The 25,106-nt window shown below is 47.2% G+C and overlaps 1 protein-coding gene across 1 annotated transcript in view; it reads left to right on the top strand.

The window, feature by feature from the left end:
- Positions 1-25,106, top strand: part of KIF6 (kinesin family member 6) — a gene marked incomplete at both ends in the record, with an annotated part of 233,793 nt that overhangs the window by 95,220 nt on the left and 113,467 nt on the right. The window contains 4 exons of the mRNA XM_080700569.1: positions 2,407-2,613; positions 7,971-8,114; positions 9,335-9,421; positions 14,568-14,671. Of these exons, the coding sequence (XP_080556695.1) occupies positions 2,407-2,613; positions 7,971-8,114; positions 9,335-9,421; positions 14,568-14,671 (542 nt within the window). The remainder of the gene's footprint in view (positions 1-2,406; positions 2,614-7,970; positions 8,115-9,334; positions 9,422-14,567; positions 14,672-25,106) is intronic.

Below are 25,106 nucleotides of genomic sequence, written 5' to 3'. Positions count from 1 at the left end.
TTTCTTTGTATATCCTTGATGTTAGTCCTCTCTCAGAGGAACAGCTGGCACAGATCTCATATTCTGTGGGCTCTCTCCTTAGACTCTTGATGGTTTCCTTTGATGAACATAAATTTTTTAGTTTAATGCCGTCCCTTCTGTTAGTTTATATTCAATTTCTTGAGCTTGAGGGCCTTCTTTATGAAGTGCCTATCTGGGATGTTGGACCTAGGCCCTCCTGGTCTAACTTCCAGGCCAAGTATTGCAGATGCCGCCTCTTGCCTTTCACTTTCATCCCCCAGCAAGGCCATCACTGCTGCTGGCTCTGGACCCTGTGGTCCATATTGCACGGTGCTGACACTGTAAGCTCTAGTTCCATACACAACAGGCAGCATCACTCTTGTGATTCTGTAAACCTGTCATGGGTCCATATCATTATTTAGCTTGCTGTGTTTCCTCAGAGTCGTATTTTAAAAGTCCAACCATGTCGGTCTTTCTGAAGTTTCATTTTAACTTCTTTATAGTTTGAATCACATATCGATCTCTCTCTTCTCAGATGCCCATGTAAGTTGTGTTTTGCACCAAGTTCTAGTACTATTTCTCCCAAGCAGTGCTGTAGTGATGCCCTTAGCATGTGTCTCCTGCTACCCTGCCATGCTTCTCTCTGGATGTGCCTGAGAGTTCACGGATGGGCTGGAGACCGCATGGCCAAGTTGCTCTTTAAAAAGTTCTGAACTTATTTTTCCACCACCAGTGTATAAACTCCCATCTCCTTAGATCTCACCAGCACTTGTTTAATTCACTTCACTTTTTAATTTTTTAAGTCTGATGGGTATGAGATAGTTTGTTCTTATGGTTCTAAGTTACAAAGTCCTTATTACTTATGACTGAACATTTTTCAAAATGACTTTCAAGTTTCATTTTTATGGGTTCCGTATTCATACTCTTTGCCCCTTTTTCTGAGATATTTGTCTTTTTTATTCATTTATGGGAGCTCTTTAGTTCAAATTTTAATTTCTTGTCAGCCTTGTTTATCACAAATAACTTCTCCCAGTTGTTAACTTTATTGTAAATTTTACATAGATAAGTCTTCAAGTTTGGGGTTATTTGGTCAAATATCTAAATCAATTAATTTTTCTCTGTTACATGTTATCTTAAGGTATCTATTATTACCTGGACTGGTTCCAATATGCTTTCATACCTTCTTGTATTAACATTGTGTTATTTTAGGCATCAGGCTTGAATCCCTTCTGGAATGTGTGTGGGTGGTTGGACATTTCTCCTAACTGTTTTCCAAGAAGGAAAGCCAGTCTCCGCGCCACGTGTTAGCTGGCCTGTCCTTGCGCCTCTGCTGTGGGCCGCCACCTCTGCCCGGCCTGGGGCTGCCCCACGAGCACGGCATGCCTGGTGGACTCACCCTGCACCGGTGCACCCCAGGAACCATGGCGTTACGGCATGCTGCGGGGTGTGGAAGACAGATCTCTTCCCGCCTTCCTTTGCAGAATTGTCTTTTCATTTGCAGATTTTCTCTTCAATGATTATTAAAATCAATTTGTCTTGTTCTGGAACCAAAACTTGCAGCATTTTGACTTCAACTGCACTAAATATATAGGTTAATATACACATACAGAGATGAATTTTTAGTTTTTCCACCTGTGAAATGGTGTATTAACATCTAGCACACCCCGTATTCAGCTTCTCCTTTTGTCTGTTTTAATATTGTTTGTTTTACTCATCCCCCATATTGTTTTACTTACATAAAAGATAGATAGTCTTTTGTCTCACTGTTGTGATTCTGAGTAATGCTCTATTTTTCTGTCACTGCATTGTTGGAATTTAATTGATCTTGCACCCGCAACACTGATAAACTTTGTGTTTCTTGTCGGTTGTAAACGCTCTTGGGTTTTCTAGGTCGACAGCCATATTTTCTGTGCAGGATGGAGCTGCAATCCCCTTTCCCTCGCATGCCCTCCTGTCAGCGTCCTGCTCGTTGTTTGGCTAGGAGCTCTAGCTGAGCGTTGAGGGGTAAGCCGTGAGGAAAGGAGCCCTTGCTTGCCAACCGTGTTTACAGTCAGGATGACAAATTCTCTTGATCTTCATCTCTTTTCCCATGCGTTTAAAGTAAGCATCTGCAGTACACCTGATAGACTGCAGTTGTGTAATGAAGCAGCCTTGTAAGAGGACTCAAGTCTCTGCCTCTCTAGGACTCGTCTCAGTTTCTTACCCGGCCCGGCCACGTTTGTTATTGGTCATCCGAGAGACAATACGTTGGAACGAATTCACTTTAGGAATCATCGTACAAGGGCCTTTGCCCCATTTGCCAACGTTGGCTTCATGGGAAGCGTCTTATCATTGGAAATATGAATTGAAGTGTTTGATGTTCAGCATTGTTCAGATTCTTTCTGTTTTGCCGTTTCTGTTTTATAGACGCCGATGAACCAAGCTTCAACCCGTTCTCACTGCATCTTCACAATTCACTTAACAAGCAAAGAGCCGGGATCGGCCACCGTGCGGCAGGCCAAGCTCCACCTGGTGGACCTGGCTGGCTCGGAGCGGGTGGCGAAGACGGGCGTCGGGGGCCAGCTGCTGACCGAGGCCAAGTACATCAACCTGTCGCTGCACTACCTAGAACAGGTGACGGGCGGGTTGCGCAGCCGCGGTGCGCTTGCTGCGCTGCTGGCTTCTTCCCTTTTCCTCAAAGTAGAATCGACATTGCCTAAAGTGAAGGGTCAGTGTCACTGGCCATCTAATCCTGCTCACAGCCCCATGCGGCCAGCACCACTGGCCATCTAATCCTGCTCACAGCCCCATGCGGCCAGCACCACTGGCCATCTAATCCTGCTCACAGCCCCATGCGGGCAGCACCACTGGCCATCTAATCCTGCTCACAGCCCCATGCGGGCAGCACCACTGGCCATCTAATCCTGCTCACAGCCTCATGCGGCCAGCACCACTGGCCATCTAATCCTGCTCACAGCCCCATGCGGCCAGCACCACTGGCCATCTAATCCTGCTCACAGCCCCATGCGGCCAGCACCACTGGCCATCTAATCCTGCTCACAGCCCCATGCACCCATGCAATAGTAACTGTCTACGCCCGTCGCCTCTGCTCCGCCCCCGTCTGGCCTGGCCTCTCCCGGTGCCTTGTGTGGGTGGAGCCACTCAGCGTGGCGTTCCCCAGGCTCTTCTGTGTGTCGGGATTTCATCCTTTTGTACCTGGAGAGGTCATACAGGGGATGAACCCAGAGGCATTCGATCTCTGAGTCACATTCCCAGCCCTTTTAATTTTTTTTATTTTGAAATAGCATCTCACTAAGTTGCAAAGGGCCTCACTAAGTTGGTGAGGCCGGCCGTGAACCTGTGCTGCTCCTGTGTCAGCCTCCCAGTTCCTGGGATTACACGTGTGTACAACCACCTCAGCAAATTTCATTCCTTCTTAATACTGAAAATCACTCCATCGCATGCTTGCTCCTCATCGAGTGCACCCACTCGTCATTTGAAGGTCCCGTGAATATTTTCTGCTGTGTGCAGCTGTAATGAACACTGGTATATCTACTAGTGTTTTGAGATACCATTTCACTTCTCACAATGATAACGTCCCCTTTGTACATGTTTTTAAAATGCCAGTCTGCCCGGGCCTTCCCGAGCCGGCCCAGCGAGTGGGTGGAGAATCGGCCGGGGCAGCGTGGCTCCACAGCCGGCTTCGGTCATCACCCACTGAGCACCTTCTGTCCTTCGGTCAGATGAGTACTGGGTGTGAATCTCAGTTGTAATGTCTTCCTGCTGCCCGCTTTTCTGGCCAGTAGATTATCCGTGGGAATAGGACTCAGAGGCGACCGGTCAACCGAGTGACTTCCTCCTGTCGGTAGTTGCGGCCCTGAGATGGTTCATAGACACAGACTCCCTCCCACCTCTGCTCCGCGCTGGCTCTGTCCACCCCAGGGTGTGCCTCGTGTTCACTTCTGAGTTTGACACTGAGACACACAAAGTACATCCGAATTTAGCTAAATAAATCTTCCAGGGGAAAGAAATCTCCATCTCAAAACAGAGTGGAGTAGATGGCTCCAGGTTCCTTAGTGCTGTGAATTGAGTGTTGCTGATGGCAGCTGCTTTTGGACTCAACATGGTGTGCTCACCTACCTGTCTGGCATTGATTACCCTGCACTGGTTTCAAAAGTCCATGCAGAACCGCAAGTGCTCCCTGGTCACGTGGCGAGGCCTCACACCTGCTGGAAGGGACGGCCGACCGGAGCTGAATGGCCATTATGCTCATAAATAAAGAACTTGCTGCTTGCCGGAGCTTTGTTGGTTTTGGACTTTCCTTTGTGAGTGCAGCACTTCTTCCAACAAGTTTCCTCAAAAACATTTTGAGCTTCAATAACAGAGTACATCTTGGCCCTAGAAATGGAGTTCATGTGAGGAAAAGGAAGGCGGCGGTGCGTGCTGGTGCCAGCTGCAACCCTCTGGGCGCCCCCAGTGTGACCTGCTGTCCCCGAGGAAGCCGGAGGACGCAGGCGCTTGGAGCTCCACCCCTCCAGGAGCTGGACTCGGCCGTCTCTGGCCAGGCCCGCAGCCGACAGGGCTTCCAAAGCCTTCGTCTGCACTCAGCACGCCACACAAACTGTTAAGACAACTCATGGAGCCCGTGGTGGTCGTCCACTGTGGGCCATCATCGGTCTTCAAAGGGCAGTTCTCGTGCCCTTCTGAGCACTTCAAAAGACAACCTTTAAACTCCTTAAGTAGTAGGCTGAGTTGCTGAAGCCACACACCCCATCTAGGTCCTTGGGGGTCTTCTTAAGTGTGGTGTGGGTCTCCTCTCTGTCACCTGAAGGAAGCGTTTGGGAACCTTTGCCACTGTATTTGTACAAAAACTTCAAAATGGAAGTAAACATTCTGTTTAAGAGCCAGGTTGCATGACTTCCCCTCTCCTGTGCCATTCTCACCCAGTAGCAGCCCACAGAGAGGCCTCTGCTGCCGCTCCCCCCGAATGCCTGTCACTCTGAGGCCTCGCTGCAGCTCTGACTGCTCCAGTGGGGTAGCTCCTCGTGTGCTCCTGAAGTTCCTGAGAGCTTAGATACCTGCCCGGGCCCGTTTCCCATGGCCATAGCTACCCCCAAAGGGATCGTAAAGAATGACACTTGTTTATTTTCTCTCCTCTTCTCTCTCCCTTGTCTTGTATTAAATCTACTTCATATCACTATACCAGAAACTCTACACTGGCTGCTAGAAGACACTACATACTCACTGTCTCTAACCTCTAATACATGCTGCCTCACCAAACTCCTGCTCCATGCCGTTTACATTGAAACTGAGAAGAGAATGTAATTGCCATGCTGAGATGAATTTCTGTCAGAGCCGGCACCCTCGGATGTTTTGCTGGTGACATGATAGCACAGCGACCTCATGTCATGGTTTTTATCTGTCACCTGACGTAACTCACAGCATTCAGTGGACACCCGCCTCACGGATCATTTATACTTTGAATTGATGCCTTCACTTTGATGATTGCATCCTTTATTTCCTTTAGACTCTCTCTAAATTCTTTTCAGAAGTCCTGTATTATTTCTGCAGTTACATCCCCGATCTGACCTTCTGGAGCGCTCTGCGATTCCGTGCCGTCAGGCTCTGTCATTGTGTGGTTGTGGGAGTCAACGCTTCCCTATTATTCCTCCTCCTCATGATTTCAGAAGTTTGTATCTGTTGCTTTTTTTTTTTTTTTTTTTGTGGTACTGGGGTTCCTGGAAGCCCTTCTACCTCGGGGCTACACTCCCAGACCTATTTTTACATTTTCATTTTGGAAACAGGGTCTCCTAAGCCAGCACGCGCGGCTGGCTTCAAACCTGCGCGATCCTCCTGTCTCCGCCTCCCAAGCGCGGGGATTACAAGCGTGCGCCACCACGCCCGGCTATCTGTTGCTTTTGATAGATTTCTCTCAGTCTCTCAGGTGTCAGCTGAAAAATCCAAGGGTGAGTTGTGTTGTATTTAACAGTGAAGGTTGAGTGAGGAGGGACATGAAGTCGTGAATTCAAGAATAGGGTGTAGGATCGAACAGATAGGAGCAGGTGGGATCTCAGATAGGATCGAACAGAATGAGAGTGTGAGCTTGGTAAGTGGGAGACTGCGAAGTTCTCCGTCCAGAAGATCCAGGACTCTCACAGTCGGGCTCTCTTCACCTAGTACTTTACGACGTCACTGAGGGACTGGCAGTGTAGCCCAGCCTAGTGTGACCAGCATCATCCACTCCTTCTTCCAGTAGCCATGCATGGGAGATACTATAGATGAGCAAATAGACACCCTAATGGAGGGGATGGAGGGGCAAGAGGGAAATTCTCTAATGCACACGATGTACTTTAACAAACATCAATTTCAATCACTAAGCCAAACATGAGAAGGAGGGAGGGGAAGAGAATGGGCAACTTTAATCCTATCAAGATTGAGCTGCCAGGTGGGGATTGGGTAAGGGCCAATTGGGTGATGTGTGCATGTATGTCTCCACCATCTTGTATCCCATTAAGATGTATGACTACAATCACCAATAAGAAAGTTGTAGTTAATGGCAGTCCATGCTTTTTCACAGTGAGGTTGCCATTGCCAGTGACCTCGGCCATGACTGCCTTCTGTAGTGTGTGGTGGGCATTCAGAATGGGAAGCATCCTCCGCAGGGAGGAGGGCAGGAGAGAGGGAGACGGCAGGAGCAGCGATGAGCGCAGAGCAGGAGCAGGGCGTGATGGCGAAGGCGGAGCAGAAGTGAGCCGCCGGCCAGGTCGCCAGCGTCTGGCAGAAGGACAGCATCAGCTCAGACTGAAGCTGGGGAGAAGTGGAGAGATGGAGGTGTGAAAAGGAAAGATAACACCTGAAGGCCTCCTTTCTGCAGGTGGAGATGTGATTCTTGAGAGGGGTCACGGGGTTGCTGTCTTTTTTTTTCAGATCTATGGCCGTGTATTTAAAGCAAGACCTGTGGAATAGTCAAACAGCCTTCAGAAACCAACCCTCTCATCTTGCTTGTAGCCTAGAGGAGTTTAAAGGGCTGTGACGGTGGAATCCCCAGGGGGGCGAGGGGTGGGGTTGGGGAGGCTGGACGGGGCAGGCGTCCTGTTGGCAGCTCTTGTCAGGCCCCTGAATCCACGTTCCGTGGGCTACCGACCCCAGCCCTTGGCAGCGGCCATCCTAGTGCTGAGCCGTCCTAGGAGGACGTGCCCTCTGCGGGGACAACCTCGGCAGCCTCTCCTCCATCTGGTCCCTTCCTGTGCGGTACCCAGGGGTGCACGAAGGGTAAGAGGCAGGCACAGCAAACTCGGGCAGTGCTCATTGCCGCTGGTTGACCGAGAGTCATGAGCACGTCTCTGGACTTCAGTCACCATAGGCGTGAGGTCGGTGCTGTGCTCATCTCCGCTGAGCCTGTGGGGCACCTGGGGCTGAGGTGGGCGGCTCCAGGCAGGCTGCCACTCCTACCTGGACAGCTCGTTATCCTGTCGGGTCGCCTTCCCATCGTTGCCCTCTACTTCCTACCTCTTTTCTACATGGAAGAAAGGGGCGCACGGTTCAATTAGTTTTGTTTTTTGTTTTAACATGGTGCTGGGAATCAAACACAAGGGGCCTCCTTTACGGCTGGCCAGCACTGTCCCACAGAGGCACATCCACTCCCCAAGCTCCCACTCTGCGGCTCAATCTTGATAGGGTCAGAGACGCCCAATGATTAGCCATGGTGTTTTCATACAGATTTCCTAATGGCTGAAAGTAGAATAAGAAGGCATCCACTCGCAGCCAGGCCGTTCTTTACCCAAGCATGCAGGCTCACGGTGCTGCTTACCCCGCACCTCCACCATTCCTGTACCAGACATTCTTGTGAGGGCCCTTGTCTGTGCCCAGCGTCTGGGTGTCAAACGCCCTGCACCCAGCTGCTCTTTCTCTCTGTGCCGACGCTGTGGAGATCGTTTGCCGGGCGTGCTGTCTTGCCAGAATCATCCGGTGTTTTTTCTGCTTTATCGCAGGTCATCATTGCCCTTTCAGAAAAGCACCGCTCGCACATCCCTTACAGGAACTCCATGATGACCAGTGTCCTGAGGGACAGCCTGGGAGGCAACTGCATGACGACGATGATCGCCACGCTCTCCGTGGAGAAGAGGAATATTGACGTATGTCGGCTCTTCTTGCTTGAGCTGTCAGTCTGGGGTTTCTAGTGTGTGGGATGGAGCTGAGGGCCCCTGGTCCGGTCTCCATCTTTTCAGCTGGGAGGAGATAAGCCTTCATGGGTAAAGACAGAGAGTTCACTCCTTTGGTTACACCCTGGCATTGTAACAGCTTGAGAACTGGCTTCACATAGCTCAGAATGCTGTGAAGCTTCACGTTGAGGGATTCGTTCCTGATCAGAGGAAGGAGGGAGGGGACCCATCTGCTTCTGCTCAGTCTCCTGCTCTCTAGGAAGACCTGAACGCCTGAGATACCCCCGCCACCTGGTGTCTGGTCGTGGCTGAGCCCAGCTCTGGCGGGCTGGCTGCTGCGGGGCTTTCCTGGGGCTTGTAGCCAGCGGTGCTTCATGTATTGCACTTTAATGTTGGGGTGCAGATACTCCCCAAGAGAAGGCAGAAGGCAGCGGCGGGCTTGCTGTAATGAAGCCACACGCTTGACGGCAAGGTGCCTCAAACAGCCTCAGCTTGGGTCTGTCACACATGTTTCTGATTTTTTTTTTTTTTTTCAGTACTAGGGATGGAACCCAGGGGCATTTTACCTCCAAGCTCCACACCCAGCCCTATTTTCTATTCTTTATTTTGAAGCAGGGTCTCACTGAGTTGCACAGGGCCTCGCTAAGTAGAGGCTGTCCTTTCTCAGCCTCCCGAGTGCTGGGGTTACAGGTGTGGCCACTGCGCCCGGCTTTATTTTGAAACAGGGTCTCAATAAATTGCAGCAGGCCTCACTGAGTAGCTGAGGCTGGCCACAACCTGTGATCCTTCCGTCTCAGCCTCCCAAGTAGTAGTGTTACAAGTGTGTACCACCAGCCCAGCTACATACAAACGTTTACCTTTTAGTATCTCATGTTTGTGGATTATGGCACCTGCTATTACTATGACATAAATATATGATTCTGCCTTAATACATCAATAATTTAAAGCATATACCAATTGCCATTTAGTACCTTGGGATCCCCCATATTCTTAACATTAGTCATTTTATTAAGGCAAAACCAAATTTTTATAGTAAATAATATCCTAGAGCAAAGCCTCTTAAAGACAGTTCTTCATTTTGTTTTTATGTACATAATTCTTTTAGATATGCATCTTTTGTCTGTGAATAAAAATAAGTTTCACTCAACAGAAATATCTCCCCATAATACCTCAGAAGTTATTTTACTTTTTAGGAGTCTATATCTACCTGCAGATTTGCCCAACGAGTGGCACTCATCAAGAATGAAGCTGTTCTTAATGAAGAAATTGATCCGAGTTTGGTAAGCAACTTTATGTTATAAAAAAAAATCAAAGATTAGGTAAAATTTATTTGGAGACTCTGGGTAATATTAAGCCCTAAAATTATCACAAACACAGCAAATCCCTATTTGAATTTTGTAGTAATGTACCAACAAAATTGTTTGCAAAGCTACCTGTGTATCTCCAAGCTTCACTACTAAAAAAATAAACAGGGAGTGTCGTGTTAAGTGAGACCAGCCAATCTCAAGTCAGGGGTTGTGTGCTTTCTCTCCTATATAGAAGCAGGGAGGAGACAGGGCACAAAAGGGGCTTTGAGTAAATGTGGAGAGAGCTTAGAAGAGTGAGAGGGCCGGGAGAGGTGGGAGGCGGAGGAGCGCGAAGGAAGCAGTTCACATAATGCCCTGGCAGCTCATCAGCTTGACTTCCAGCTGCGCTAGTGTGGACGGGGAGGAGGAGGGCACGGCAGGTGGCAAGGGGGGCAGTATGCCAAGAGCTGTGCGCTCCTATGACTAGCAGTCAACCTCGCGCTGATGCATGACTGCAATGCACTAGTAACAGGATACATATTTTAAATGATCAGCTAAAATGTGAGGTGGGCATACCTGCTCTATACTAAAGTTGTAAGTACTAGGAATGCATTCAACCAATTAAAATCCCCAGACAACCTATGAGTAGATGCTCTCTATTTCCACAGATAACAGAACTGAGGCCAGTGATTTAAATAACTCACTCAGGATCATAGTGCTAATAGGCTCAGCAACTTAATGAGGCCATTACAAAATTTAAAAAATGAAAAGGACTGAGGGTGTAGCCCAGTGATGAAACACCCCTGGAAGCAATCCCCAGCAGTGGAAGAAATGAATAAACACATAGGTAAGCAGCAGAGGCAGGACTGTGTGCCCAAGAGGCGGCGTTTGCACTCACCCTCACTGCTCCACCACGGGAGCCTGGTGAGTCCCGAGGACGCGCTCAGAAGACCGCAAGCAGCGGAATTTAAGAGAACTCTTAGTGGATAATAAATAGAAAAACATTTTTCATAAGTGCCCTATTATTCTAGAGATTTAAAAATTGTATCAGTTCAATCCATGGAATAATGACCAAATTTCTTGTTTTACAAAATAAGTCCTGCTATATCAGAGCAAAAAAGTTGTAAGTTACATGATCCAGCTATTCGTTCTGGATATAATTTTCCCCTTTCTATAGTTTACATTCATTTTCTATAAAGGAAACTCTGGATCAGTTCATGTCACTGTTGCAAATGTGGAAATAAAATATCTGTTTTATCAAATTGTATAATGAAGATTTTATTATTGGGGCTGGGGTTGGAGCTCAGCAGTGGAGCGCTTCCGAGCATGTGTGAGGCCCTGGGTTCAATTCCTGGCACTGACAAAATAATTGTAATATTTTTCAAAACACTCAGCGTTTTTTAAATAAGCTGATTGAGCGCTGGTGTTTTACACTACTTAAAAATGTGAACTCTTCCCAGCAGTGCTTCAGGTACACCTTTCTCCGCTTTCCTCTTGCCCAGATTCATCACTGCCTCTTGCTCATTCGCCCTGGACCTTTCCACGGCTAATAGAAAGGAAGAAAGACGAGCGGGGCTGTCTGTGTTCGCCTGCTTGCCGCAGGGCACCACGGTTCCTGAGCGACGCTCTTCTGGGGGACCCATGGGCACGGCAGGTCCTGTTCCCAGGCTCTAGTCAGAGACCAGGCCAGGAAGACCCAGCGGGGCCGAGGAGGCGGAGCGCGAGGCCTGGGCTGAGGACCCTGCGCTCAGGCAACTTTCCCTCCTTTATCTCCTAGTCTGTCTCCTCAGTTTCTGAAGTCCCTTTTTCCTCCTTTTCTAACGAGCGCATAAGAGAGAAGACATGCAGGCCGACTCCCTGAGGCTGGCTGGTCTTGTGTGCCGTGAGAGCCTCCGGTCCACCCACGTTCCTGCAGGTGTGTGGCTGAGTGAGCCCCTGGATGTACACACCACACTTTCTTGAGCCATCACCAGTCGATGGACGTTAGCTCCAGAATTTGGCTCTTGTGGATTGCCCTGCTCTAAACATGGATGTGCGCTTATCACTCTAGGGTTCTGGCTCCGGTTCTTGTAGAAAGGTACTGAAGTGGGGTGGCTGGCCCATACGGTGGCTACATTGGCTAATGTTTGTTTTATGTTATGATCGTACAAGTGTGATACCTTGACCTAGCTAGGTTTATCTTAGGAATTTTAGAAACAGTGGGAAAAGTAAAAAACAAAATTATGATGGGGAGTTTGTTTAGGGAATGTCCAGGGTGAGACCTCCCAAGGGGCCTGGAGGTCTCTCTCGGGCAGTGGCAGATGGCCGCTCAGTTAAACTAAGTCGTGGGCACCCGGTATTCTTTTATACATTTGTGTGCAACTGAAATAGTTTATATAATAAACTAATGACATGAGTCAAGGTGATTCATCATGTGCACTACTTAAAAGAGAAAAATAGATGATTGTATCACCAGTTGCAAAAAGTATTTATGAATTAAACATCCATCCACACTTTGGAAAGACTCATCAAGCTACGAACACAAGTGGACATCCTTAAACTCACCAAGCACAGCAACCAAAAAAGTTCAGTCAATACCATTTCAATGGTAAAATATTAAAAGAAATAAGAATGCTTAAGTATTGTATTTGAAAGCTCTAGCTAGGACAATGAGACAATAAAAAGAAATAAATGCACAAGACTTAGAAAAGAAGAAAATCATCTGCCATTACTTGCAGACAATTCTGTTGCCTATATTGAACATCTAGAAGTATTTAATAATAAAGCTAAAATGTTCATAAAGGTACTTGGTACATAATCCATACGTAAAAACGAATTGCATTATTGTACACCAGAGGCCAACAGTCGTAAAATAATTTACAAAATTTTATTTACAATATTGACAAAAACTTTTAAATTTTTGGTATATACTCTAATTAAAGTTAAATAAGATATTTATAGATAAACTATAAACTTTATTAAAAGAAATCACTTTATTGAAATCAACTTTATTGAAAGGTTTACCAGTTCATGATGAATTGAACCATATTAATTTGAAGTCTTGTTAATCTGAAGTCCTACCAAATAATATTTTTAATTTGAAATCTTACCAAATTAACCTTCTATATATTTTAGCCCTTATACAAGTTTATCTTTATTTGTAAAAAATAATATACAATTAAAGCTAACTTGATTTTTAAAATCCAAGTTCATTTAGTGATAATGTGCATTTTATAATAAAATTGTTAGTAAGATACTAATATTTGCTAGTTTAAACAAAGTATCATTCATTTTAAAAATCATGTAATAGTATGTAAAATTTAATGTAAATTTTAGAAAATTCATAGTTCACAAAACTAATAGCTTGAGAACATTATCATAAACTTACTTAGGATACCGAGCAAAATTCACAATCAGGCCTGACATTTAGTACTAAAACTTTACACTGGATACACTTCAAATAATTGAGTCAGACTACAAATAAATTGACATTTTACTGTATAACCAAGATCTATTAGTTTTATAATGTCTACTAATAATTATTTCACCAATAATTTAATGACAGAGATCTAGTTGAAAACACCATTGACGTATATCCTCAACAGGAAAACTAAAATAAAAACCACCAGCAGCCTTCATTTCTATGTTCATGAACAGATACAAGATAAATCTGTATTTTACAGTTAAAATCTGTCCTAAAATCAAGCCAGGACAAATGCAACTCCAGTTAAAATCTGAGGAAGAACTTTGTTAGAACTTGATGAGCGGGATTCTGTTTGTATAGAAGAGCAAGTTACCAAGAATAGCCACCTCTGGTTTGGAAAAGAACACGATGGGGATGGGGTCTCCTCTAGATAGCAAAGTGCATAATCATTAAAGCATTGGATTGCCAAACATGGAAACAGATATTTTTAACCAGAAATGGCCCAGAAACAGACACATTTATGTTTGGAAACGTTACGTAACATAACAGGAAATTTTATACGGTTAGTCATATGAAAATGTGTTCCCTGTGTTCTACCTTACACAGAAGAAGATCCACTTAAGCTGAGAGCAGAGCTCATACAGGAAAGTGTACCTCTGGCTTGGGCTGAGACAGATTTGCCTTAAGTCAAGTAAACCCAAGAAAAATAACGCTAATTAGGCTGTATGAGTTCAGACTTTTTATTTAACAAAAGAACACCATGAAGCGAAAAACCAGGTGCAGACTGGGAGAAAGCAGGGGTGCGACATAAAACTAGCCGAGGGTTCCCCTCCGGACCTAGGAAGAAGCTTGCGAAGGAGTCGGGACGCAGAACGAGTCGCTGGACATGTGGGCAGGAGCGCGGGTGAGGAACGCTCAGCAGAAGCCCAGACCATCAGCGTGCATGTGCGAGATGGTCCCCGCGCTGATCCTTCTGAACATACAAAGCAGACTAAAGCGAGGTGCCGTCTCACACGTGCCAGACTGGCAGAGCTAAGGTGCTGACCTTACTGCGCAGGAACGAAGGCGCAGGGAAACGGGCCTACAGTCTACTGGTGGGGACGTAGGCTTGCACAGCTGCTCTGAGGAGGAACTTAATTATGTATCATAAAGGCAAAGTAAACATTCTTTACCATCACGAAATCCTAGCTCTAGGTGCACCCAGCACAGAAGCTCTCATGTGTGTGCAAAGAGAGTTCTACTGTTCAAAAGTAAAACCGAAATATCCATCAACAAGGCGCACAGATGAGGAAGCTGTGGTATATTCTTTTATTGAAATACTACATACTCATGAAAATTAAGAGCTAGAGACCCATGACACAAAATGAATAAGTTCAAACCCATCAGGAAAGAAGTCTCCGTGGCACGCCGCGGTGTAAGGTTAGCCAGGTGCCGTGTGCTACGGACGGCACCGGCACCATGTGGCGTCAGCGCGGGAAGACGCTCCACACAGGCCGCCCAGGGAGGCTGGGGCGGAAGAGCAGGTTTCAGTTCCGGCAGTAATGTTTTGGTTTGCCAAAACTTACTCTAGAACTATTTTGCCAAGATGTGAGGTTTTAGCAGAGCTGGCTGGGAGGTGCAGACCTGCCTTCTCTGTCATTGCAAGTGGCTCACGGTTTTCCCTCTATAGAGATGCACACCACGCCTCCCAGTCCCCCTGGGTGAGAAGCTGGCCTGACTCTCCCCTTCCCTCTCCAGGTGATCGTCCGCCTTCGGAAGGAAATCCAGGAGCTGAAGGAGGAACTGGCCCTGGTCACGGGGGAGCAGCGGACAGAGGCGCTCACAGAGGCGGAACGCCTTCAGTAAGCCGGCAGGCTTTGGTTCTTTTCTTTAATGGTGAAAGTTTGTTAAACTTCTTTGTTGACCTTAAAGTCGGGAATTTACTCGAAGCCTGGCGGTCCCCTGGGACGGGCTGAGACTGCCTCTAGGCGCCCTGGAGAGTGGCGCCTTCCCCTGGCGCTGGTGACAGCTGGCAGCGTTGTTGCCACTCAGCTTTGAGGGGCAGAGAACAGCCTGGTGAGAATGGGACAGCCTCCTCGGGCCAGCTGCAGAAAGGGCTGCGTCATGGCCCTGCGATTTCAAAGGCCGCACAGCAGCGCTCTGAGGCTGCGGGTCCCAGATCTGAAAGGCACTTCAAGAAACAGCTTTTGTGTTAAACTGTGTCTTGCTGCAAGCACCAATTTATCCCATGCCAAAGTAAGCTCTCTCCTTTGGTAAATAGATGGCCCACATATTACAGTTCAAGCACTCAAGCTGGGAATGAAAGCAGGCATTCAGGGTGTTAGACAAGCTCAGCATCCCCAGAGCCTGGGGAGGGGGGCATGCCAGTCGCACAGTGGGGCTCTCCCGTCACCCCGTGCTGCTAGGTAAGTGGTGATGTGCAGTGGGCACAGTGGACTAGGCTTAAGAAGCCCCAGCTGTCTCCATTTCCAAAGAAGAAATAGAGCCACACAAGATTTTTCTAAAGATGTCTTGCTATTTTGCATCTCCGTCTCCAGGCAGGAGGGTCACAAGTTCAAAGCTAGCCCGGGCAACCTAACAAAATTCTGTCTTAAAATGAAATGAAAAGGGCTGGGGCTGTTCTTCAGTGGAAGAGGGCTGGCCTCGCATGTACAATGTCCTGGTTCAGGCGCAGTACCTCAAAATAAAAAGAGAGACAGTAGTCTTCTTCACACTGTCGTCTGGCGGCCGGTCGGGGGTAGGTGAGGCAAAGCCTTCGTGAGCCTCCCTCTTGTGTTCAGACTTTGCTCTCCCCCAGGGCCCTGTTTGCTGGTGCTAGAACACTATTTAGTAATGGGATAAACCCTGAAGGCCGGCCCGATAACACTGCCCTGTGGAAGACTTGCATTCAGGAAATATACCGTCAAGAGGTCACCTTTTTTAAGAAGTCCACGTCGGTTCTTGAAATAACTTGGGCTACCCTTTGTGCGGACGACACTAAGCTGAGAACTCCTTCACCGTGTTGTCCTTCCCCTCCAGGAAAGGCAGCCGTCATGCTCTTCAGAATTCAAGCCTAGACCGAGCCAGGAAGACGGCACCACTCCTGTGCTCTCAGTGAAGAAGCCCGCAGAGGGGACTGCACAGAAAATGGCCCCAGAAGCCGAGCAGGCAGCAGAGGCTGCGAGGGCAGGTGGAGTGAGGCTGCACATGGGCTGGAGAGGTGTGGGACCCAGGGACCCCGGGGCCTCTGACTGCTCCCCAAGTCAGACATAGGCTCCCCAAGGCCCTGGAGTCTCTGGAATCCCCGAGACTATGGAATGCGAGGAGAGGGCTGGTGATGTGGGTGCCGTGCCACAATGGTGCCACGTCTAGAGGTGGTGGGACCCAGGACAGGCGAGGGCCAGGGCAGCCAAGAGGCCTCGGCCACACTCTGTGGGGGGAGAGCTTGTCCTAGAACCCTGTGCACGCCTCCGCCCCCCACCCAGGACAAGGAGACAAAGGCCCAGGCCACGGGCAGAGGAATAGCTAAAGGCTGCAGAACCGACGCTGCCCTCGGCTCTGCCGTCTCCTCTCCTCGCTGAAAACAGTCCGGAACATGAGAGCCTTGCCAGTCCCTCACCACGACGGGCCGCCCAGGATGAGAGGCCCGAGTGCCACGGGCAGGAGTGACGGCGAGCAGAAATCCAGGAGCTGTCCGTCCAAAGAGGATAAGGACGAGAGGAATTTACCACCTGCAGGGCAGGCATCAGACTGAGCTTCATGAGAAGAGTGAGCAGGCTCAGCATGCCATCCCAGCCTTGGGAGGCCGAGGAAGAGGGTCGCAGGTTCAAGGCCAGCCCCTGCAAATTATGGAGACTCAGCCATCTAGAAAGACCCTGCGTCAAAACAAAAAATGTAAGGGAAGAGCTGGGTTTTGCTCAGAGATAGAACACCCTTGAGTACCAAAAAAGAGAGTAACAGCTTTAGAAAAATAAAACTTGGCATTATATTCATGAAATAAGAACAGGATCTTCATATTTTACAAAACATAATCAAGAGGGGATCTTGAAATGAAAAAATATAGTTGTCGTTAAAAAGTAGTAGATGGCCCAATCATAGGATAAACAACTGAGGGGCAATTCGTGAGCTGGGAAGATCAGGGTGAAGGAACCCTTCGGGGATCTGAGATTATGGGATAGAGAGGGGCTGTTAAACTTCTGTCCTAATGAATACAAGTTGGCAAAGAAGAAAATAGAGGTCATGCATGGGATCCAGTGGTTAAAGAAACAGTATCAAGAACTTCCTAAAGAGGACATGAAGACTTCAGAATGAATGTGTTACCAAGTGCTAAGCCATGTATGCAGTCACAGTGAAGAAAAAATCAGAAATTTGAAATATATAAAAGGACCTTACTTACTAGAGTGGACAAATACTAAAAACCAAGAATCTGATTTAGAGTAGGCTTCTCATCAATAACTCAAAAACTTCTAGTGTAAAATAAAGCACTTAAGTGTGCTTTTTGGATCTAGCCAAATTAGTATTCAAATGTGAAGATGAAATAAAACTGTTTGGGCCAGGTGTGGTGGCACAAGCTTGTAATCCCCGTGCTTCGGGAGGCTGAGACAGGAGGATCGCAGGTTCTCAGCCAGCCTCAGCAGCTTTGTTGGGATCTCTGCAACTTGGTGAAACCATTTCAAATTTTAAAAATAATGATAAAATAGGGATGGGGGCGTAGGGGGTTAGAATGTCCCTCCCTGGGTTCCATCTCCAGCATGAAAACAACAACAACAAAAAAGTATTTTGTAGACATAAACGTTTGACAGAAAACGCTTACAACCCTGGGTCCTCTCGCCAAGACCTGCCCTAGACTGTCCATCATCAAAGAGAGGTAATACTCACTTGTCCACGTATGAATCTCCTGTTGGAGACTGACTGGAGGGCTGGGGGTGCGGGACAGCGTGGAGCTCACCCAGCACGTGGCAGGCCCGGGTTCCGTCCAGTCGAATATTCCATTCCCCGGAGTCCGGGAGACAGATGAAACACGGAAGGACTCGGGGTGACATCTGCAGCGTGCGTCCGTCTGCAGAGACTCCACCTGTGGCAGCGGGGCCGTCACTGGTGTTGTGTGCGCGGTTGGGTCATTCATCCACCCGGCATCTATCACTCAGGTGCATTCACACAACACCGTGGGCCCAGAGTGAAGGCAGCGCTGAGCAGCGCCCAGAACCTGCTGCAGGCAGTGTCAGGTGGGACGGCACGAGAGCAAGCAAGACTGGCAAGCCCACCAGTGCCGCGAGGAGGCGAGGAGGCGGGGTGGACAGACGGGGAAGCTGCAGAGGCCGCTGTGACTGCTGCTGAGCTCAGACATTATGCAAACTCACCCAGCACTACAGAGGGACCTCAACAATTCCCCCGAATAATGCAGAGGGTGTGGTGGTGCACTGTGATCCCAGTCCTTGGGAGATTGAGTTAGGAGGAGTGCAGGTTCAAGTCCAGCTTCAGCAACTTAGACTCTCAGCAACCTGGTGAGACCCTATTCAAGCAGAACAGGAGGGAGAGTGCCTCTGCGTTTAGTCCCCAGAACCATAAAAAAATGAGCGTTCTGCCGTGGAAAGGCGTGCTCTGTAACATGCCTGGGTGACTTCTGGTCAGCAGAGAGGCAGAAGGGTGTTGGCGACCTCACCACCCTGCCGAGCAGGCGCAGGGTTTCAGAGCGACCTGGGAATTTGGTGCTTGTTCACGCTGGCAGTGCAGCTTATTCAGATAAGTGCTTTATTCTGACTGTTTCTGCTATATTGTCGCTGCTGTTGTATTTTCTCCAGAATTAGCTGGATAGGAACCAATCTAAATTTTAACAAATCTGAGAGCCCTTTATCATCTTGAAGTGAGGGGGATAAACTGATGTTTGCCCCTAAGTTGGCACAGTGGCTTAACGCCGTCACTTCTCACTTAGTGTTCTAGGACCTCTGGGTGTGTGTTCAGGAGTGTGAGTCGGCTTTGAGCCTCTGTCTACTCGGATTCCTGCACCCAGAAGGGTGAGAGGAGGCAGCGGGGCTGGGCGGGGAGGCCGGCGGCCAGACCGGACAGAGTGGCGGCGTGCTCTGGTCTCCTGGCCACTCTGCTGTGCTGCCCCGGCCTATGCGGGCTGGCAGGACTCTGAGAATGTCAGGAAACATGTTTAATAGCTCTGATTTTCTGTGTAGCATCATTGGGGAGTTTGGAGATGTGTGCTCATATCCAACTCTATCAAATTTTTGAATCATTTCCCAGTGTTTCTGTTCTTAATGTAAATATTTGTTGCATTGACTTGGATGCTTTAATTGAAGAGGATTTTAGATGTCACCCTCCAGTTATTGTGATATTTTTAGTTTGCATCTTTTTTTGGAGGAGACTGGGTAAATTTGAAAAGGGACAGCTGGGTGAAGGCTATATAGCCAAGTTAATGTTTATGCAGAACTTCTTGGGTGCAGATTTGATTCTGATTGATTGTCTAAACACATATATTTTTGTTCCTCTGTTAAAATAATAAACTTATAGATCTTGGGACAGGTTAAAAGCATTGTATTCTGACCCAAATCTCACTGGTGGAATACTTACCTATTGTAACATTCTACTTCTGAGTTAAATTTGAATTGGATCTCATTGGCTTACGTTTACCCAAAGAGTTCAGATACCTCCAAACGTCTGTATCCTTTTCTAACAGGAAAAGAAATCTTTATGCAAGTCAATTAATCCTTCAGCTTGAATTTATTACCTACTAAATGCGAATCATTTTAATAAGTGCTTTCAAAGATTCAGGAGTCTACGATACAAGATGTGATTACAAGGAATTATAGTTTTATTGGGGAAATCTCTCTCTCTCTCACACACACACACACATATAGATATGTATGCATAAAACATATATATGAATATATATGTATATAAATATGTGTATATTGCCGGGCGTGGTGGCGCACACTTGTCATCCCCGCGATTGGGAGGTGGAGACAGGAGGATCACGCAGGTTCGAAGCCAGCCGCGCTGGCGTAAGAGACCCTGTTTCCAAATAAAAATATAAAAATAGGTCTGGGAGTGTAGCCCGGAGGTAGAAGGGCTTCCGGGAACCCCAGTACCACCAAATAAATAAATAAATAAATAAATAAATATTTGTATATATGTATAAAATAGAGAACAAAAGAATAAACTAGTTGGAAGAATAAATAGACACTGACATTTTAAAACTTTAGTTCTATTTCAAGTTCTCATTTTGAATGGCTCTCTAAAGTTTCCTGTATGTAAAGTAAGGTGAGCCAAATACCATCTATGCTAGCGATGGCGACTATATTTTCAAACTTAAAATCAGCTCCTGAGTTTGGTTTAATCAGTATTTATCTATGAGAACAAGAAGCCAAGTGACGACGTGGGACTTGAGAAATGGGGAGAGCCATTCACATTTCCCCCACGGAGTAACCTAGGTCCCTTGAGGAACGCCAAGAAGATGGAAGCATCTTGAACCTCGTGGGTGCCGAGCAGGGGTGGGGTGGGGTTCTCACTGGAGGCACAGATGTGTGGTGACCTCACGGTGAGTCACAGGAGCGAGTGTCCAGGATTCAAACCCAGCACCCCCAAAAAGACAAATAACTAAAATATGGAGACTTCAGATACCAGAGATTGCAGAGAAAAAGTAAATTAGGAGTTGCAATTTTAGTAGGGTGACTGAAAGAACGCACATGATGAAGATTTACTGTTGCTTTGATGGAAAGAATAGAATCAGCTGAAGTGATAAATCAGGAAGATGTTATGATCTGCTTTAGAACAGCCATGAGATGAGAGACCTGAGTGTCGCCAGTCAGAATGGGAGGAAGACGGCAAGCCTGGAGAGCTTGGTAAGGGGGAGTCAGGAGCTGGGAGCACCACAGAGACAGGGAGGGAGGCAGGACAGATGAAGGCTTCGATTTTCACTGGTGTATTGTATTTCTTCTGGATTGTGAAACTCACGGCAATTCGTTGCTGTGCGCACGTAACACAATTTGGTCTGTTGCCCTTCCCAGCCACCCCTTCCTTCCTCCTCTGTCCCCTGGTCCTCTCCCATGACTCTGCTGGTCTTTCTCCTAGTTTTCATGAGCTTTCTTTTCTGGTGCGTCCCATCCTGGTCTCCTTCGCGTCTCTCCCCTGAAACACTTCTCCCACCCCACCGCCCCAAGGTCTCCAGTGGCCCAGCAAGACTCCCGGGCCGCCTTCTTAAAACACACTCCCGTCACTCTGTCTCTTTGATCAGCACTCGACAAGCGCCAGCCCGCGGTAGCTATATGTTGAGTGACATGGCAGACACGCTGCCTGGCTCGGGCTCACTTGGGCTGCTTTCCTATGCCAGGGTTACACCTCTCTTGGCTCCCCCCAGAGGTGCTCCAGGTGCTCGGCCTGCGCAAGGATCCTCGGAGCCAGCCTCTGGCGGTGGAAACACTTAGCAGCCTGACATCTAGGCTCAGTGGCTTTGGCAGCCACTGTGCGCTTGGTCTTGTGGATCCCATCGCAGGAATGTGAATGGCTGGGGAGAACTTTGCCCATAACTCTGTTTTGAACTTCGTCTAGTAACTAAGGACAGGCAGAGAAAATACATCCGAGTGGTCTGACAGTCAAGATACATAAATGCTCATCTCAACTCTCATTCTAGCTCTCTTAAAATGGTCACTCTTCCCGTCGGCCTCCGTCTTCTGATTACACACACATGCACAAATTGATCTCCTTCTGCCGCCTGAGCTGCTCCCCCCGTGTGAGCCCGTGATCACTGAGCTGTGTAAGGACTGCGGAGGCATTCATGTTGCTGACTGAACACGCTGCCGGGACCACAGGTGTCCACCGGTGTTGGCCGTAATCTTTATTATTAGTTCCCCCTGATTCCTTGATGCACTTTTATTATTCCTGAGGAATCGGCTTCACTTGTGGTTGTTTTGCCAAAAAGCTGCTCTACTGAAAACAGAATTTGCCTCCCGTCCCCTCACCATCGCCACGTTTCAATGGCTTCTCTAGAACATAATTCTACGCACAAAGAAAAAGTATTGAGAGAAAAAACATGAAGATATTACTGGGGTTTCAACTGATTTTTTTCTAGCTCTATTTGCTAAAATTTCTAAAGAAAATTAAAGATTCCCTTTAAAAAATCAATGTCACTTGATGATTTTATGCCTTCAAGTGACAAAATTGTTTCACTTCATGAACAGCAAAAAATGCCCTTCTTGTTAACTCCTTTGCACTAAATTTCATAGCTGAATTAAAAACAAATGTTCTCTTTTGGCATATAGAAAATTATTGCACAACATACATAGTTGGTTCTAAGAGCTAAATTACATCTGCTTCTGCAATTTTAACTTTAAATTATTTTCAAAGCTAATATTTATATTATTTGTGTATACTTGGAATATAATATTGTGTTTTAATTGTTCATTTCAAATTGGTGCTTTTCTTCTTCAGTTGACATAGGCTGCCTATCTAAGAGTCTAAACAAAACAAAAAGTATAAATTGCCAGAATGGAATGTTCAGAAAGCACTGCCAAATCGGAGCTGTGCTCTTTGTATCGGCTGCCCCTTCCCTTCGCTGTAGGAATTCCACATGCTCCCCGAGTCAGAAACATTGCAGAAAGCTTTAAGATACTGGAGAGTCAAATAAATAAAGTAGCAGCCTGAATCATAAAGACCACTGATGCATAAACTTTTATATTTCTATTTAAACTTAAAAGGACAAAATTTTTAAAATCTGCGAATATGTGTGTGCATGTTTATATGATGTCATATGCATAAGTAGATAAATCATGGGTACTCATCGTAGGAATTCTAAAAATAGGACAAACATAAAGAAGAGAAGTGTATGTGTGGCTGCGAGGGACTGCCGTGCTCGTGCAGCCTCCGGATGTTTCCATCCCCGTCCTCTCCACCCTTTTCTCCAGGGCTCTGCCAGTTGGACACCTCCACATCCCTCTGTGGAAGCTCAGCACGAGCACTTTATTTTAGTACCTAATGCTCTGTCAGGTATTGCTTGGTTCTTTGTATTTCGAACTCTCTGTTCTTTCTTTCAAATGATAGATGCTGTCAACAAAACCGTCTGTTTTCTATTTTCTGAATTTAGCATTTCAACATCTGTATAATAGCTGTACTAAAAATACTCAGACATACAAAATCGTTAGTGAACATTGCAAAATCTTATAAATAGGCAGGCTGACTTGAGATTTGTCACTGCCCCCAAAAAGGATTTTGTTTGTTCTCTGGGTTTTTCTTGTTTTGTTTTGCTTTGCTTTGCTTTTGAGGTTGAGGGCGGCGGCACTCTCTCTTCCTATGAGTTAGGAACCTAGCGTCTGGCTGTGTCTTGTACCTTACCTCGTTTGCTTACAAGTCTGTGGGTTAAGGACCACTCAGAGGCATGGTTGCCTTAGCTTCACCCCCTAAGCCTTGACAAAGAGGCGTTGAGATTTCTCTCTCTATTTGATTCTTTGAGATTTTGCCCCTAAAACCTGGAGATTCTGGAATATTCCGTGGCCTTCCTCGTCGTTCCCTGAGGGTTATTGGCTATTTCTTAGCACTATGCAAGGAGCATAAAGCCTGCTGCCTGCCCAGAGGGCACCACGTGAGGGTACCTGTCTCTCCTCTTAGGGAAAAATCATGTATAATTTTAATACACCAATCTAAAAAAATTAAAGAAGACAAGCAAGTAATGATGTGCACACTGGGCAATAAAGACCAGGAGTGCAAAGCACTTGATGAAAAGCTGATCGGCTAATGACCCACGTAACTGCCTCTGTCTATCAAGTACTTTTAGTAAACTGGAAATGAGTGACCTGCCTCAACAGCTGCCCAGGCAAAAGCAAACGCCTCCCAGGGCAAGCCCTCGACAGGTGCTGAGCCCGGCCTCCTCCTCAAGATCTTGGCTCCCACCCCATCCTCCGTCCCGACTTCCCTAGTGGTTCTGTCTGTGTTTGTCATTAACCCAGCTTGCCTTTGACTTTTGCCACATCCTCAAAACCTGATCACCCTTGATGTCAAGGGTGGCTGCTGCAGCTGGTGTGTCCACAGCTTCGTGGAGAAATGGGATCCCTTCTTTCCCTGAGCGGTTCAGCTGCCATCCTGCCAGCCTGCTGCGTGGACCAGCCAAATGGTGAGCGCCAGGCCAAGGCAGGAGGCAGGTCTCTGTTGGCATGGAGACATGCCCCAACTACATGGTTAGTTTCTTAAAACAGTATTAGAGTGTGATCTCACTTTTGTTACAAAAGGCTACAGTGTGTGTGTGTGTGTGTGTGTGTGTGTGTGTGTGTGTGTGTAGCATATACAGGCATAAGTGCTTACAAACAGGTCTGGAGAGAAAAACAGGGCTTTACAGTATTATCTCCAGGCTCCCAGGCCGAGTAGTCTTGTGTCTTCTGTATTTTCTAATCCCTTTGCACTGGACATGTATGTTGGGAGCCATTAAGGCCTTCCCCTAGATTGGTGTCTCTGACTCAGCTGACTGTCCTTCGCCCAGAGTCAACAAGGTTTGGGCTTATGGAAAGTTCAAAGAGGTCTGAGAGAGGATCAGGTGGTGATGACAGGAGGATACTGATAGGCCTATCTGTAATGTGTGTTTTGTATTGGTCTGTATTGTATTCTGGTGGTGGTAGCACGAGAATGTTGATTGGCCTGTAGCTGTGTATAAATACCTCTGGAGAAACAAGGGCAGCGTTGGCATCAGCACAATAAAGACGAGATTGACCCAGAAGCTGCATTGGCCAGGAGTGTCGGCGCAATAGAGAATACTGACCCAGGCATAGTCGTCGGTCCGTAAGAAATATTGACCCATGAACAGGGGTCGACCAGTAGAGATAGGAGGCTGGCGGCTCCCCCACATTAGAATTAAAAATTGTCCATCCTCACGCCTCACTTCAGAACCCATACTCTTGCCGGCTGGCTCTGGCACATGTGTCACTTCATGATCAAGCAAAAGAAAGCTATTTAAAGTATATCAGAGTCACAAAGTGAAACATTCTCTGCCTCTTAACATTTTTCATAACAATCACTCAGCAAAGAAGAAGTAGTGATTATGATTGATAAGTGCCATCCATCCAGCATTTATATGTGTCGCATGTTTTATACACACAGACTAATAAAAATCTCACGGTGCCTTCACAACCAAGTGGGGTTTGGCTGGCCGGAGTGTGGTCAGGAGTGGGCTCTGTTCTGTGTTCTTCGCGCTGCTCTTTTCTGTCCTTCAGACACAAGCGTGCTGTGTCTAGTGACGACCTACACCGAGCCCTGCTCCTCGGCCACGGAGGTGGCAGAAGCTCGCGGCTTCTAGAATTGGCCTCACTTTCC

Source organism: Muscardinus avellanarius (genome assembly GCF_963383645.1).
Source record: "Muscardinus avellanarius genome assembly, chromosome: 8".
Classification (NCBI taxonomy): Eukaryota; Metazoa; Chordata; class Mammalia; order Rodentia; family Gliridae; genus Muscardinus; species Muscardinus avellanarius.
This window is presented reverse-complemented; position numbering and strand designations above follow the sequence as displayed.